The following is a 16,787-nucleotide window of genomic DNA, read 5'->3' as shown; positions in this document are numbered from 1 at the left end:
CACTGTTAGGCAATTATTCACACTTTGCTCTCCATAACTGCTCTCTTCTCTCCAAAATACATATATCTCTTCTGTCCTACTCCTTTTTTCCTAAGTCTTCTTCCAAGTCTCTCAGTTATTTCATAGGAATCTCCCCATTTTCTTCTGTAGGGTCGATCTTCACATCCAGTACATCACAGAAGTTCTCAGCATTGAGCCTTGCTGTGGGTCCCTTCTGGGTGAGTGGCTGTGACGTGACTGGTGTCATCTATCCCGCATGTATAACTCACTGCATACTCAGAGTTTGTTCCTGGATTCATTGACCAGTCAGATCAGAAATGGGCAACAGGGAGAGTTTTCCCTGTGCTCCAGGAAACGAAGGCTGTGAAAACTCAGTAAGCTCAGGAAATGAAAGAATTTTTATGAAAAGGAGATGTGCCTGGTTTTCTTTTTCTGATAGAAAGTGGATGAAACATCTCAAGGGTAGCACACCTTGAGTGGATATTAGAAAAATAAGGGAAGTGCTTCCTGCGTTTGCCTTTTAGATCCCGCACATTGTAAGGAGAGAAATGAGGTTCTGTGTCTTCACTTTTCTCTATGGAAGCGGGTGAAAGACCCAGAAGTGGGCAGAAACACAAATGCCAATGTGTGAGATATGAGGACAAGGCAAATAGAGAAATCTAGAAAAGTATTCAGAAAACAATTGAAAGCTTTACTCATGTATGTGAATAATCATTGTGATAGTGTATGAAATAACACAGTATCCTTTTAGAGTGTAGTAAAATCCTTTGAAAAGCTGCTTGGCTCCACCGCTGAGTTGGTAATGATATGGGGTATGTTGCTCCAACCTCTGTCCTGAAGATGGTTTGTTTGATTGTCCCTCAGCTGGAGTGCAAGGCAGAGTCTATGGATGTAGCGGTAAATTCACAAGCATGTGTCAGTGGCTCTTGGTATGTCATATATACATATACACACATGACTACATATATACACATGGCTACATAATATGTGGAATATTGAAATATAATATAGAATAATGTAGAAGGTAAGTAGAAGACGAACAAGTTTTTCATTAGTGTGTTAGTTAAATATATAGAACAATATACATATACTTCACATAATAACATATAGAATAATATGAAATAATATGTCAGATAATATGTAAGATGATAAGGCTACGGAATTTGATTTTTCATTAATATATAAATTGTATGTATGTTTGTGTAAAATATACATATACTCTCTCTACATAATAATATATATAATAATATAGACTTACATGTTGGAGAAGGTAGCAGATGACAAGAACACTTTAAGAAATTTGATTCTTTTAGTAGTGTATAAGTTGATGGAAGTGCTGGCTTCTAGAATCTATCAGTATATTGAAAATTCTGTCTCAAATATTAGAACATTCTTCCTAGATAACAATTTATATTGTTTTACTGTGTGTGAATTTCAGCCCATCTGGCTCCTGTGGAAATGATCACAAATTTAACATTGATGGGTGAGGTGATATAATAGAGGTTTCACCAACATTTCCCCACCCTCCACTTAATTGCTCTGGGGCTTACCTGGGTGTTGTGGGCGCCTAGTTCTGACTATTGGCATTAATGCTTTGTTTTTGGTACTTATGCTTTAGGTGGGACCATTCTCAGCATCTCAGGAGCAGGGTTCAGCAGGAACCCAGCTTTAATTTGGGTGCTTGTGGGCAATCAATCCTGTGACATTGTGAAGTTAACAGAGACAAACGTGTGGTGTGAGACCTCACCTGCCCTCCTGCTGCCTGAGGCAGACGTCCTCCTTGTCCCAGCCCCCGTGGAGGTCTGGGCTGGCAACATGTCCTTCACCCCGGGACCTGCACCAAGCCTGGTGGGGAAGGGTTTTACCTTCATCTATGAAGTGGCAGCAACACCAGTGGTCACTGCCTTGCGAGGAGAATTCACGAACAACAGCCTGAGGCTTTACGTGGAAGGACATAACCTCTCCAACTCAGTGATTCTTCTGGGGGACCTGAACTGCGATCTTGAGACACAGTCTTCGGGGAGCAACATGAGCCTGTCTGGGTGCTCCTTTCCTCTCCACAGCTTGGAGGCGGGTGTCTATCCACTTCATGTATGCCACAAGCAGATGGGCTTTGCGAACATGTCTGCGGTACCCCAGGAATTTGTGGTGACACCTCGGATAATGTCCATCTCCCCGGCCAATGGGTCTGCCTGTGGTGGGATAATACTCACGGTGAAGGGGTTGGCTCTCAACTCCAGGAGGAAATCGGTTCAGGTTGATCTTTCCGGTCCTTTTACCTGTGCAATTTTGAGCCTGGGGGACCAGACAATCCTCTGCCAAGTTAACCTGGTGGGTGACTCAGTGCCTGGTGCTTCCTTCAGCCTGAACGTCACAGTCCTGGTCAATGGGCTACCCAGTGAGTGCCAGGGTAATTGCACTCTTTTCTTGAGGGAGGAGACAACTCCTGTCGTGGACGCCTTGACCACTAGCATCAATGGGTCTCTAACTTCAGTGCTGATTAGAGGTCAGAGGTTAGGCACCACAGCGGATGAGCCAACGGTGTACTTGGATGGTCACCTTCCTTGCGTTGTAACTTTCTTCAATGCAAGCCACGTGGCATGCTGGATAAGTGACTTGACCCCCGGACTCCACTACCTATCAGTTTTTCACTCAAGAAATGGGTATGCTTGTTCCGTTAACATTTCCAGACACTTCTCCATTTTGCCTCAGGTGTTTCATTATTTCCCCCAAAATTTCAGCATGCATGGCGGAGGCCTCTTGACCATAGAGGGCACAGCCCTGAGAGGGCAGAACAGCTCATTGGTCTACATTGGCCAGCGGGCCTGCCTGACGGTGAACGTCAGTGCCAAGCTCGTCCAGTGCATTGTTCCTGCGGGGAATGGCTCTGCTGTCCTGGACATAGAGGTAGATGGACATTCATACCATATGGGAGTCGTTGGTTATAGTGACACCTTCACCCCAGAATTGCTCTCTGTTTCTCACATTGGTGATGTCTTAACCTTTGTGGTGGCCCAGATCTCAGGAGCTGAGAACGTTGACATTTTTATCGGGATGTCACCTTGTGTGGGTGTCTCTGGCAACCGCACGGTTCTCCAGTGTGTGGTCCCAGTCCTTCCTGCCGGGGAGTACCAAGTCAGAGGTTATGACCACACACGAGGGTGGGCCTCATCCATCTTGGTGTTCACGTCGAGCGTTACTATCACGGCAGTGACTGAGAACTTCGGTAAGCCAAGCAAATAAGACAGAGTGTTTTCTATATGTAAATGGGTTAATCACTGCGCTCACTACTCTAAGAGGCAGCAGATAACATCAATCTGAATGACAGACAAGCAAGAAGCCTGATTGGCTTCTTACAGTCCCAGTCTCCTCCTAATGTTCCATGTATGAGGCTTTATTTTTCATCAAAGAAATTGTGCATATTCTCTAAGCATGTGACTGTATTTTAATTGGATACTTTTGCATGATTGAATTTGTGTTTTAAATTAAATAATACCATTTATAAGAGCTCATAATTTGATCATTTAAGTAGAACATAAATGCCTTCACCTATTTTTATACCCATGTGTCAATTTGAATTATTTTAAACTTACTAAATGTGATTAATTTTTATCATTTTATAATATTTTACAGATGAATTCATACTCCACTAATAATAGACCAACTTACTATGATTGCATTGGTTGAACTTTTTCTCCTTTTAGATAGAATGAAGTTTGCCTTGCCTTTTCTTCCAAGGTGGTTTTAGTTTCTGTGCACCTAAAGCCTTACTGTCCTTGAGATAGCTCGATTTCAACTGGGATGCAGAAAGTATAGAGGAAATTGTGGGAGCTGAATCTTAGACTGATGAAGTACTAGCCAAGCCTTTTCTTAGAACAAATTTGTCCACTTTAGCTGGTTGGGACTCTATGGGGATTGGGATTCTGATCCCTAGTACGCCAGTGAGTTAGCTGGGTTACTTTGTAAACCTCAGCTTCCTTATTTGATAAAGGGGTTTGGGCTGGATGCTCCCTAGTTCCCCTTTCTACTCTCTAAGATTCCATGATTTTTATGGCGAAAAGGCAGAGGTATGAAATGCATGCTAAGCAAAGTGTTGTTCTTGAGTTTTTTAGGTGGCTGTGTAAATGCAACCTAGACTTGCTATGAAGGTGGTAGAAACTGGAACTCTATCTCAGTGTGGACTAGAGGTTGCATATGTCTGAGGGTCCTGGGGACATTTAGCTTTATTCAGATTGAAGCAAAATGTGTCTGTTAGGAACATACTTTTACCCATCAGAGATAGACACTCTCATGCAATGCTGATAGGACTGTAAACTCATACAACATTATTTTGGACAGAAATATGGAGTATCCATCAAAACTAAAAATTTACCTTTCCTTTGACCTAGAGATTGCATTTCTAAGACTTTGCAACAATTTTATTCAAATAAGTATACTGTTCATTGCAGCACCATAAATTATAGCAAGCGGGGATACATAATAGAAGTATCAATCAATAGGAAAATTGCTAAATAAATTATGGCATAACCATACAATGAAATTCTAAGTAGCTATTAGTGTGATGAGTTAGGTCTATAGCTATAGACTTGGAAAAATGTCTATGCTATACCTTTAAGAAAACAAGTTGTGTAAGAATATATTTAGAAAGATCCTTTGTATAAAAAATATGTATGCTTAGAAAATTCTGGAAAAGTTTGTAAGAAACTTCATACATGGCGACCTCTGGGGAGGGAGATAGGTGATTAGGAAAAATTTTACTTTCATTTTATACTTTTTTTGCATAAAAATTTAAGAACTACAAATAACCATTACTTTTCTATATAAAAATTATTGCATTTTTATAGGTTGTTGAATAGAGCTGTGTGCATTCTAGAGGGTGGTGTAGAAAGAATGGTGGGCAGCAAGAATGCATGAATTTGAATTTTGAGTTAAGTAAAGAGAGATTTGCCTCTCTGATGGTGCATTTGTGACTTTGTTTTGAAGGCTGCCTGGGTGGACGGCTTGTTCATGTGTTCGGAGCAGGATTTTCTCCAGGGAACATCTCAGCTGCTGTGTGTGGTGCCCCCTGCCAAGTCCTGGCTAATGCTACAGTGTCTGCCTTCAGCTGCTTGGTTCTCCCTCTGGATGGTCAGTAAAAATGGCATATGTATTTAAAAGAGTATATATGAGAATGAGATTCTTTGGTTAGCTCCGTTTTTGTGACTAGTGCTATGCAGACCCTTCATTTTTCTGTGTTCCTGGGGAAAGAATTTCTCTACTCCCCATCTAAAGTGATAGTCAGAGTCAAGGACCTTGTATTAAAATGATTCGTAATAGCTTTTGTCATATTACTGGCAACAAAAGTTGATCACCTATGTTCTCGGTTGCAGTCATACGATGATGGGGAAAGTAATCCTGAGTTCTAAATAATGGTTTCAATGCAGCTTTAGGCATCATGGAGAAAACAATCTCTTGGTCTCTGTGTGGGGTGGGGCTGTTGAAAACATCTGCTTACTCCAGGTACCCGTGAAGGGATTAGATCACCAAGCCAACTATCTCTTGCATATTTGCCTAATGGCTCAGTTCTTGAATTCTTATAGGCAAAAGAGCCAACATTAACATCTTGTTCTGCCAGGTCCAGGTAATTACTTGGGCCCTTACTCAGTAACACCCCGTGCTCTCTCACCACTTGGAAAGTGCAAAGCTTTGATAGTCCCATGACAGAGCTTCACAACACAGGGTATTTATCCACTGAGTTTCAGAAAAAAAGCCAAAGGGAAGAAATTGCCATTGTCCCTCCAGGAGCCACTTAGCCAGGTGATTATCTTGTTTGCATAATCATAGATATTGTACCTGTGCACTTAAAGATCACTTGCACACACGCTCTCTGTATAGTGCTTTAAGTTGTCTTCCTAACCCGTCTGCAGCTTGAACGTGGGTGGAAGATTTAAAGCATCACGTCATCTGAGCTTGGGCAAAAATTCCATGATGGATAATACTATTGTGATGGTGGTTTGCATTGGATTGTCTTAGACAACAAAGAGGAGGAAGAGTGAGAGCATGAAAAGAAGGGAAACAATTCTTGTTTAAAGTACTAGAAATTGAGTTTTCTATTATCACCATGTATAAGTAGAACGTTGTGGAAGAGAGACCTATTCCACTTAAAATTCTACAGTAGGAAATCCAATAAATTTAATTTAATTCCACAATAGGAAACTTAAGATACAGGAAAAGATTTAAGTTGAGACGTTGCCTGTTTCATTTTTCATTCTGCTTCCTGTGCATAGGGCAGCACTGGAACAGTGTGCAAAATCAATGCTTGCTAAAGGAAACCATGGAAACGGAAAAACAAGGCTTCACATTTCTAGGTTTTAATATTTAATACTGCCACAGTTTTATTTAAAAAGCCTTTCATATATACACTTCTTAAATTAATTAACTTTTTAAAGCTTATTGGTATTATTTCAAGACATTTGATTTCAGCTGAAAGTCCAAGATAAAAACCACTGAGGTTACAGGGTCAGGTAAATTGAAGTATTGGACGTTTACAACTCCTAGGAGAGAAATAATATAAATGATTTTACTTTAAAAGATTTGATTAAGTTTTAGAAAAGGACTTCTCAAAACTGTGATTTTTAAGAGGAAAAGGAGTTGGAAGCTGTAACTCTTATTATTGTCACTAGGTGTCACCAAACACTCATTGATTGTGTAAGAGCGACTCATTTAGGAAAATGGATAAGTTGATTTTCCCCCTCTTTCATTTAAAAAAAGAAAGAAAAGAAAAAAAAGTCCTTTTAAAAAGACTTAAAAAATATATATATATATATCCTTATTGATTCAGAGAGAGGAAGGGAGAGGGAGAGAGAGAGAGTTGAAGCATCAGTGGTAAATGGAGCCCGCATCCCGGGCTTGTGCCCTGACTGGGTTTGGGACCGAGATCTGGATCCTAGGTCGATGCTCAACTGCTGAGCCATGTCCTCTGGGCTAAAAAGACTCTTAATTATAGTATCCAAAGGTGGAGAGGAATTGGTAAAAACTCCATTGGTTTCTTACTTATGATCCAGGATGGTATTGGGGGATTCTATCAACTCCCTGAAACTAAATAAAACATTTTGAGTATATGACTGTGTGTGTTTTTTCCTACAAAGTAGGTCTGTAATGGACATCGAATGGCCAAAGGGAGTGTGTCTCACAAATTATGAGAAACTACTAATAATTTATCTACTTTCAGATAAGATTGCATGTTATTGATCAATTTATATTTGTCATATAGATTTGTTATATTTTAAGATATTTTTTTAAGAGGACAATTTCATAAGCAGTAACCCTTATAAGTATTTCCCAATTGCCATTCTCAGAGAAATTCATTCTCTTGCCTAACTAATACTTCTCCCAACTCTATTTTTTTTCAACCCTAATCAGCTGGCAGCCCGTCAGAAAGCTGAATAATCTCAGTCCTTCTAATGTAATGGTTCTCAGTGATACTGTTGAGAATTACTGAGAATATAATATTATTGTTATTATTTTTGCTAGAGCAGTAACAGCAACATCACTTGGGAATTTGTTAGAAATGCAAATTCATGGGACCTACTAGATTGGAAACATTCCAACAAGTAAATATTTTGGTATTTCATAATATTTGGTATTCTGAGCCCCCTTTGAATTCTGAATTCTTTCCTAATTCGAAGCCCCAAACTAGGTAGCTCCTCTGTGTAAGCAAGTTCTGACCATATTGGGCAGCATCATAAGATGCCTGCATATAATCTGGTCTCATATTTGTTTTTAAAATTACACTGCTGCTTTGCTGGTTTATAATCTCTCTGTTACTATTATTCCAAGGTGTTTTTTTTCTTTCTTTCTAACATAACTGTGCACAGCTGGAATTTCCTCATCTTATATTTATATAATTCCTTTTTTTCTTCTGTGGTTTACTGCCTTACTATTTTCCTTTAGTCTTTTTGTTTATTTCTCTTAACTTCTCTAATTTGCTAAGGTCACTTTGAATTCTGACCCTTGCTTTGAGTTTTATTTCTTAGTTTGACTTCGCATGATGAAGAAAGCGATGTTTCCCATTCCGGGATGCAGATGATGGCTTAGAACCCAACTTTCCTAATTATTGTTTTGCTTATGCCGATACCACAGTACAAATGTGTTTTCTTTTCATCAGGGGATCAGGGAGCGTTAAAGGTGCAGCTCTAAAAAGGTTCTTTTTCATTTTTCCCCCTGCTTTTGGTATTATCTCTATCTTTCTCCCAAATTGTGTTTCTAACATAAAAAGGATTTTATTTTTCTCAGGTGATGGGTTGCTAAAACATCTTGTCAGATAGAACTAGTATTTTGTATTTATAAAATCAGCAAGATCTTTGATCTTTGGATTTTTTTTCACTTACACCTTGAATTATACCACATGATTTTTTCATGGAAACAAACTTTTCCACGAGGCAGGAAAAGCTAAAGTGATTATGGTCACACAGGTATTTAGTGGCAGAACCTTGAGTGAAATCCATGGATTCTGATCCCAGCTCTGGGTACTTTTCATAATCTACCCTGTCAATTTGCATCCACCTAATCACCCATAATGAGTTCATTATTTTATAGGTGTTGAGCCTGTTTTATTTGCCCGAGGGCTTCCTAACTGGAAGTTCTCATGTTTCGTCTACCCATAGGAGTCTTGCTTGTCAACCATTTTAATGGCCATGATTCATTCAGGACACGTTCACAGAGAACCTGCTATGTGGCAGATGCTTTGAAATGTAACAGCAACAATAATAATATGTGTATGTGATTAAGTGCAAACCCTCTCACGTGGACTTATCTCATTTATCCCTGTTGCATGCATCAGTGTGAGGGAGGCAGGGCTCAGGTTCAAGCCCACAGTTCTTAATAACATTTGTCATGTACCTGTGTGGACAGGCTAGCTGCAGAGATAGAAAGCTAGGGAAAATATTTTTTATTTCTTTTTTATTTTATTCAGACTTTCAGACAGAGCTGCTCCAAAACCATCTCACATAGAGATTTATCTTCCTGTTAAATGTTGTTGCCAGTCTGCCTTGTTTTTACCATGTGTTGCATAACCCAGGAACGGTCTGTGTCAAAGGGCTCCAAATAATTGCTTTTCTTCTTTACAAAAGGTAATAGTCATAATTATATGAAAATCAAGAACTTCTTTTAATCAAGAGATCCCTTAAAGAGAATGAAAATTTTAGCTATAAACCTGGAGAAGGTATCAGTAACCATATAACCTCCATAGGTTTAGTACCCAGGATATATAAAGAACATAAATCAATAAGAGAAGATAAACATTTCAATAGAAAAAAGGGCAAAGGGCAGAAATAGGAATTTCATAGAAGAGAAAACATGTTATTACTAAACACATAAAAAGTTATTTGATCAATTAATGATGAAAATGCAGTTTAAGGCTGCAATGAGGTACACTCACTGGACTGGCCAAAACTAAGAGTCTGATAATGCCAAGTGCTGAAAATTATGTGGAGTAATGGGAACTCAAAAATATAGCTGGTAGAAACGTAACATAACACAACCACTTTGGAAACAATATGGCTCTGTCTTGTAAAGTTGAACTTGTACCTACCCTATAAACAAGCAGTTTTAAGGCATTTGCTCCACAGAAAATTTTGTATGTGTAGTTTTTTATATACACAAAAACTAGGAAATACCCAAAAGTCTACTGGTAAGAGGAAAGAAAAATATATTGTTATATGTTCACACAGGACAGTATTGAACAGCAGTGAAGATGTGTGGACAACATTTGCATGTGAAAATATAAATAAATCTTGGAAGTATAATACTGAGTGAAAAAAATCAGATCCCGGACTATTATGTCCTATAATCTATTTTATAAACTTCAAAAACAACTAAAACTCAACAATATTTTGTTTAGGAATAAAAAGCCATGTGAGAACTGTTTTTAAAATGCAAGGGGTTGTTTCTGAGAATGAGGGGAAGGGCTTGGACTTGGGGAGGAGCATCCAGATTCGAGCCTCACGACTCTTTCAGACTTTGTGTTGGCTGGGAGAGTTACATAAAGTTTTCTTGTTATGATGGTTCATACTTTACAAAAGACGTTACTGATATTCTTCTGTATTTATTATATACACATAATACATTTTTTAGGAAAACAAACTGATTGTTTTCCTGTTAGTTAAAGGACAACACATGAACTTCATTGATGTAACAATGTGAGGCCTTCAGGTCTTTCCCTGGCTGTTACCTAACCTAATGGTGACCATTTCTTGCAGGGTCCTTGGCTTCTCTGTGTGACCTGAAGCACGAGGAGGAGAGCTGTGCCGCGGCCAGCTGCACCTATGTGCGCTGTGATTTGACTGTCACTGTGGGGACAGAAAGACTGCCCGGATCATGGCCTTACCTTTACATTTGTGAAGAAAGTCCCCAATGCCTCTTTGCACCAGGTTGCTGGACAGAGTCAGTCTTTCCATCGTTCTCAGGCCTCTTCATCAGGTAACCCTGGGCCCTCCCTCCCTGACCTTCCCCACGGATGCAAGGCCGATGGGCTGATGGAGGCATCAGGAGGCTGGGTGGATGTGGCCCCTCCACTTTTGTTGGGGGAACCGTTCCATTGTGGATTCCAGCCAGGCTGCATATCAAAGCATCTTCTGTCTTTTCAAGTGTTCAAGGGAACATCTGAAAAATCTGCCCAGTAAACAGCCTGCTTTGTTCTTGCTTAGATTTTAATATTTATCTTCCGATCCAAAGCAACATCTGGTGAATGCCAATGGGGAAAAAGATTAGACATTATGAAAAACAGAAGGCTCTTTTCCCCTTTCCTTTTTCTTTTCTTTCCAAACAGATTCACAAATATGAAAAAATGTCATAGAGAAATCCAGCAGATTGTACAATATTTATTCAAAAGCAAGGGGGATACACAGGCTGAATTACTGTAGATCTAGGATTTGGAAGCCATAGTTTATTAGGATGTTTTGAACTTAACAAACAAACAAATAAACACATACCACAACTTACCAGGTAAACATTCTTTAAAGAAATGTAATAAAAAAGTGTGACCATGTTGGTAACTCTGGACGGCCTTAATTTCCACAGGTAGTTCCTTTCCTGTGCAGTGTGATGTTTCATTGCTGAGCGTGGCCCTGCATCTTTCTCGACTTCTTATCTGGATGGAGTGCTTACATCTAATTAGTTAATGAAGGCCTATTTTCCCATTAAAAAAAGTAAAAATAAACAAGACCAATTACCCAGAATGAGAGAGATGACCGGTTCTTTTTATGGCAGTCCGACTTTTCCATGTCCTGAGACTGTCTGTGTTTTAGTATGAATTTGCCACCAGAGGTTTGTGGTTAGTCAAGGAGTTGGCTGGTTGCTTTTTAGAAGGGCTTGAAGAACTCTGGTCACATAGGAAATGGGGTCCTGGAGGCTATACTCGGGTGAGACTGGATTTTAGAGCTCACTGCTGCTTGGCACCAACATGGACATGTCACCGTCCCTGGCTCCACAGAATTGGTGGACTTGACTTAGATCCCTTTGGAGTTATTCTATGTCTTTCCTCCACCCTAGCAGGTGGATAATGCTACTGAACCTCAGACCCCATTAAAAGTTATGCCCTTATCTATGAATATCGTTTCGAAAGTGCTGCTCAAAGTTCTGGATATTGCAGCAAGCAACAGTGGGTGTGTTTTCTTGAGTAAGAACGAAAATAAGTGTGCCCTCTGAGTTAAACAAACAACGTGTATACTTAGTGTTGAGGGTGAGGGGGGCCAGCACTGCTCTTCACTTCCATGAGAAGGAGAATTAGATCTGCAGAGGTCGCTTGGACAATATGCACCAATAACCTTAAAATTCTTCATATCTGGAGACTCGGCAATTTCACTTCTTGGACTGTATTTTAAGAAAGCAGTTAGAAATATGTAACATTTATGAAAAACTATGCCCTGCCTTCCATCCATTCAGCCATCCCGCCGCCCTTTTATCAAGTTTCTACTACATTTTAGGTACTGTGTCAGCAGCTGGTGACTCCATGGTGAGCAAGGCAGCAAAGTCCCTGCCCTTAGCGGTACAGGAGGAAGCCAGACAATAAACGAGATGATCCCGTCTTGTGATAAGGACAATGCAGTGATGGCAGACGATGGAGGCTACTTTATAAACTGCTCAGAGGACGCTTCTCTGAAGAAGTGCCTTGAATGCTGAGCTGAGGAGAAGTAGGTGTCATTATGGAGAGTCAGACAGTGGGGGTGGCAAAGGCAAAGGACCCATCAAGGCTTATGACCTGTCAGAGGCCAGAGGGCAGTGCCGTGAGGAGGAAGCAAAGTGGCTCTAGATAGGCTCCGGGAGGTGTGTAAGGCCTTGAAGGCCATGGTGAGGAGTTTAGAGTCTATCCTAAGAACAGATTAAGCATCTTTCCAAAGTCACAGAGACAAGCCTGGGCGGTGGCAGGACCGGAACCCAAGGCTCCTGACTCACGGTGTGCTTAGCACAAGGTCCTGCTGCCAGCGTCAGCGACGAGAGCCTTGGCTGCACCGTGTGGGCTCAGTGAGGGTTCAGAGCCACAGGGAGCAATTTCAGGCTAAGTGAGGAAGACAGGATGACATAAGTGTTTCTGTCGCCTATCCTGGAGAGCATGTACAAGAGGATAACTGGCTTACTTTTGGATCTGATTAGACTAACTGAAAGAGGAATAGATTAGTGATCAGGAAACTTAGGTTCTAGAACTCTCTTGGCTATTATTTGGACCAAAAATTTTCCCTCACAATAAATATATGTGCGTGTGTGTGTGTGTGTGCCTGCATGTCTATATAATCTATATCCATGGATCTCTCTATATACACATATTTATATTTATATTTAAACCTATACAATTGTACTACTTAATTCACAGGATTATTGTGGAAGAAAATATGGAATAGTAGCTATGAAAAAACAGAAATTTTGTAGATGTTAAACTATTTTTGATATATAGTTTCTGCTAATTTTGATGATGGCATTTTAATGAAAAAAAAATCTCTAGTGACATCATCAGGAACAAATACAAAAAGAAATATGAGCTAAAGCTTGTAAAAAAGTTTAAGCTAACAGAAAAGGGTTTTAACTCTTGGAGCAAGAACATGATCAGGGAAGACTGTGCGTAGCTACAGGCGAACGAAAGTAGGGAGAAGTGACTTACCCCATTTTACTCTAAGCTGTGCTGACGAAGAGCCGAGAAAGGGCAGAAGAAACCTCATTGGGAGGGTAGGAGCCCAAGTCCAAGAAAGGTTGTGAAAGAAGTTGGTCACTCCTTTCCTGGAGTTCATGTCAGTATCCCAGATCATTCCTATACTGAGTACAAAAACCTAGCTCATGTGATTGCTAATGAATGTGAGAGGAGGGCACCCAACACAGAGAGGCCATGGGCAAATATTCTTTAATTTGCCTATAAAAAGAAAAAGGGGAATTCTGGACATTTAGACAACTAAGCTGTGTTATCCCTGACCAGTTTCTAGAATGAATTAATCATCAGATGGTTTGTGACCTTCAGAAAGGGAAGTAGCTGTCTGGGAATCAATCACAAGGAACGCGATGGTGTGGTAGATCAACATTATTTCTTCTCAAACTGTTCCAAATACCTTCCCTACCCCCAGTAGCAAAGGAGAGGTTCTAGCCATAAACCCAACGTGGCTGGACACAAGCATCCAGTTGGTTTGGAGTTAGGTGTTTTATTTGAATTGTCCATCTGAATTTTGCATTCTGTTCTATCCTATTTCCATATTCATCTAAATATCACTACATTTTAATTTAAAAGTTAAATCACCTTGCTTTTTCTCTCTGATTCTTTGAGTACAACCGATACTCCAGGAGCAAATGCTGTGTTTATCCTGTGGCTTTGTCTAACCCTGGGTGATGGCTCAGATAAATGGATTTGTACCTACATTATAGGATCCAGATTCAAAACATATTTGAGCAATGGGTCCAAATAAAGGAGATGACATGTAACAATAATGAATGTAAATTCACACATTTACATTTTAACAAGACTGCCACCAACACCACTACCACCACCAACTATAGTAAGAGCAGCCTTATCTGACATTCAACGTAAGCCAGATTCTGTGAAATCATTCTGTAGGTGTCATTTTGCTCCATTCTATCAACACTTTTATGAAATAGGCACTCAGTAATTAGTAACTCCATTTTATACACATGGAAACCAAAGCTTAGAGGATCATGTCTTCACAGTGTCATATAGATGGTAAGTATTTGCTTGGGGATTCAAATGTGGCTGGACTGCTTCCAAGCTTAACCCCTGCATGCTAATGTTTCTCAGAAAATCAGGTGAACCAGTACAGCCTGGTGAAATCCTCAGGCAGTTGCAGCTCTGAGACTTTGAGTTTAGCACTGTCTTAATTTAGGCCCAGGTGCTACCAAACCAATATAGTGTTAGGTGCTAAGAGACGGAGGACTCAGATGAAGGGAGACCACAGTCCCAGTGGTCAGCACAAACCATGTGCATTCAGCTCTGGGCCCCACGATGTTAAAATACTGACAGTCTGCAGTAGGCGAGCGGAGAGTGGGCATGGAAGTCATGTCTTGTGGGGATACAAAGCTGGGAATGTTAGCAGAAAGAAAAGGAGGTTAAGTAGATTAATAGACATGGTAGTTAGCAAATTGTGTGAGCAACCATTTTGACATCGATTTGAAAAAAGATGCTCTAGTTTGACATGATTTAGTTTCTCAAGCAGCGACCTTTTGCCCTTTCTACTGCTATTCCTGGTCTTTCCATACGATCTGTCATCTTTGTGGCTGATGTTCAGTCAGCATTTCAAAACCTGAGAACACTGCTCTAGGAGACAGGACACCTGGGCTCTAATCTCAGAGCTGCAAATTTCTGATTTTGACTTTTATGCAAAAATTTGACTGTATGCAAATCCCCTGATATTTTGGGTTACATATTTTTACACCTCTACATACTTTACTTGCTGAAATGAGATCATACATATGAAATTGTTGAAAAGTTTAAAATATCATGCATTAATAATCTTTGAGTTAGTTGTAACAATGCCTAAAGTCAGGATTATTGTTGAATAAATATCACACCTGTTGGGGACAATATTCTGCAATATCCATGCTCTCATCTCCCTTAGAGTGCATATTTTTAGACTTTCTGTAATGCTATTTTTCATTTTAAATGTAGTCTGGTTTCTCTCCTTAAAGCAAGAGGACTTTTAAAGCAAGTGGCTGGTAGTATAACTGGCACATATATCGAATCTCCTTAGTCTGGGCTGTTAAGTAAGTTTAATTAATTTACTAAGTTAATGTTCCACTGCTAGCAACAGAGCCTCATTGCCATCAGCTGGGGAGAGGGAATTGAAAGCCTAAATGAGCTCATTTTTTCACAGTTGGAATTAGGGACCAGTTAGCCAGTTGTGTGGGTTTTCCAATTTCTCCATCTGCCCCGGGGGGATTCAGGCAATTCACTCCCCCAACACTAAGTGTGAGTAAGAGCAGGAAGAGGGAAGGGGAAAAGAAAAAACAAGAAAAAACAACTCCCTAACATTTGCTTCCATTTTTGGAACTGGAAGCATTGTTTGCACATTGCTTGTTAAGTTGGGCTTGGAGAAGCTTTTACTAATGTTCCTGGTAGGTTTGGAAAAGAGAAAAGCCTCAGTGAAAGATACTTACCATGTGCATTTTCATTGCAGGGTGTGCAGATAAAGGGAAAACAAATAAACAATAAAATAATGGAAACAAAATTACAGAAATTTGCAAAATTTGACAAATGGCGGCCTGTAGTTGCCACAAGCTAATGGCTTGCAATGATTAATAAGAGTAAAAATAATTGCATTTCATTAAGATTGATGACACCCCATTTAACCTCCCCTCTCGTTTCAGCCCTAAAGTGGAAAGAGATGAAGTTCTCATCTATAATAGCTCCTGTAACATTACCATGGAAACTGAGGCAAAGATGGAGTGTGAGACGCCTAATCAGCCAATTACCGCCAAGATTACTGAGATACGGAAAAGCCGGGGCCAGAACACTCAGGTATAATCAAATCTCTTTTACAGACTGATTCAAACAGCTCAAATTAAATTTGTAATATTGTGTACATTAAAAAAACAATTTAGTCCAAATGGCAGCGATATATAATATTAAATGCTCTCAAACTTTGAGGAGCTGCTCTAATGCACAACATCTGAATTCATAGCTAACTATAGTTAATCATATATTTTCTCAAAAATAAATGAGTGCTGCCTGGGCTCTTTTAAAGCAAATTTTGAACAGATAATCTCAGCTTTTTGTCCTGCTTTCTGCGTGCTTGTTTAAAAGGGACTTTGTCGTTTATTTCTTCATGAAATAAATGGCCTACAATTTAACCAAGTGCTTCTGGAAGGTTTCCAAATTACTCGGCCATCCTCAGTTGGTCAGATGGCAGTGTTGACTGGTCCATCCAGTTCATCTCTGCTCTGTGGAGAGCGGAGTGGAAACTTCAGCTTCTGAGGAAATTACATGACAATTAAAAACTGAAAAGTTCTGCTGGGTGATTTGCTCTGTCCTCTCTGCCTCAGTTTACCCTTTTTGAAATCATCTAAACCACCCCCTTCAAGTGGCTCTCTAAGACGCTTTCTTAAAAGTCCCCAGTGAGGGATTCTCACAGCCTCCCCAGGGATTTTCATGAATTGAAATCAGAAACTAAGGGCTCTTTGGAAATACATCCGATAAGCTTTCACAGCTCTCCAGGCTTCTCACAGCACACATATAAAAAATAATATTTCTCGGGCACCTACTCCCTTAGGTGCCTTTCTCTTTATGAAAGCAATTCCCATATTTTTCTCTTTTTGTCTCT

At 40.0% G+C, this 16,787-nt stretch overlaps 1 protein-coding gene across 1 annotated transcript in view; it reads left to right on the top strand.

Moving 5' to 3' along the window:
• The window catches only part of PKHD1 (PKHD1 ciliary IPT domain containing fibrocystin/polyductin), a 377,339-nt gene that overhangs the window by 54,973 nt on the left and 305,579 nt on the right, over positions 1-16,787 (top strand). Inside the window, 5 exon segments of the mRNA XM_087817135.1 lie at positions 151-218; positions 1,619-3,226; positions 4,984-5,127; positions 10,239-10,458; positions 15,835-15,985. Coding sequence (XP_087673261.1) covers positions 151-218; positions 1,619-3,226; positions 4,984-5,127; positions 10,239-10,458; positions 15,835-15,985 — 2,191 coding nt within the window.

Source organism: Miniopterus natalensis, chromosome 5 (assembly GCF_054644295.1).
Source record: "Miniopterus natalensis isolate mMinNat1 chromosome 5, mMinNat1.hap1, whole genome shotgun sequence".
NCBI lineage: Eukaryota > Metazoa > Chordata > Mammalia > Chiroptera > Miniopteridae > Miniopterus > Miniopterus natalensis.
Note: the sequence above shows the minus strand (reverse complement) of the source record. Positions and strands in the feature narration are given on the sequence as shown.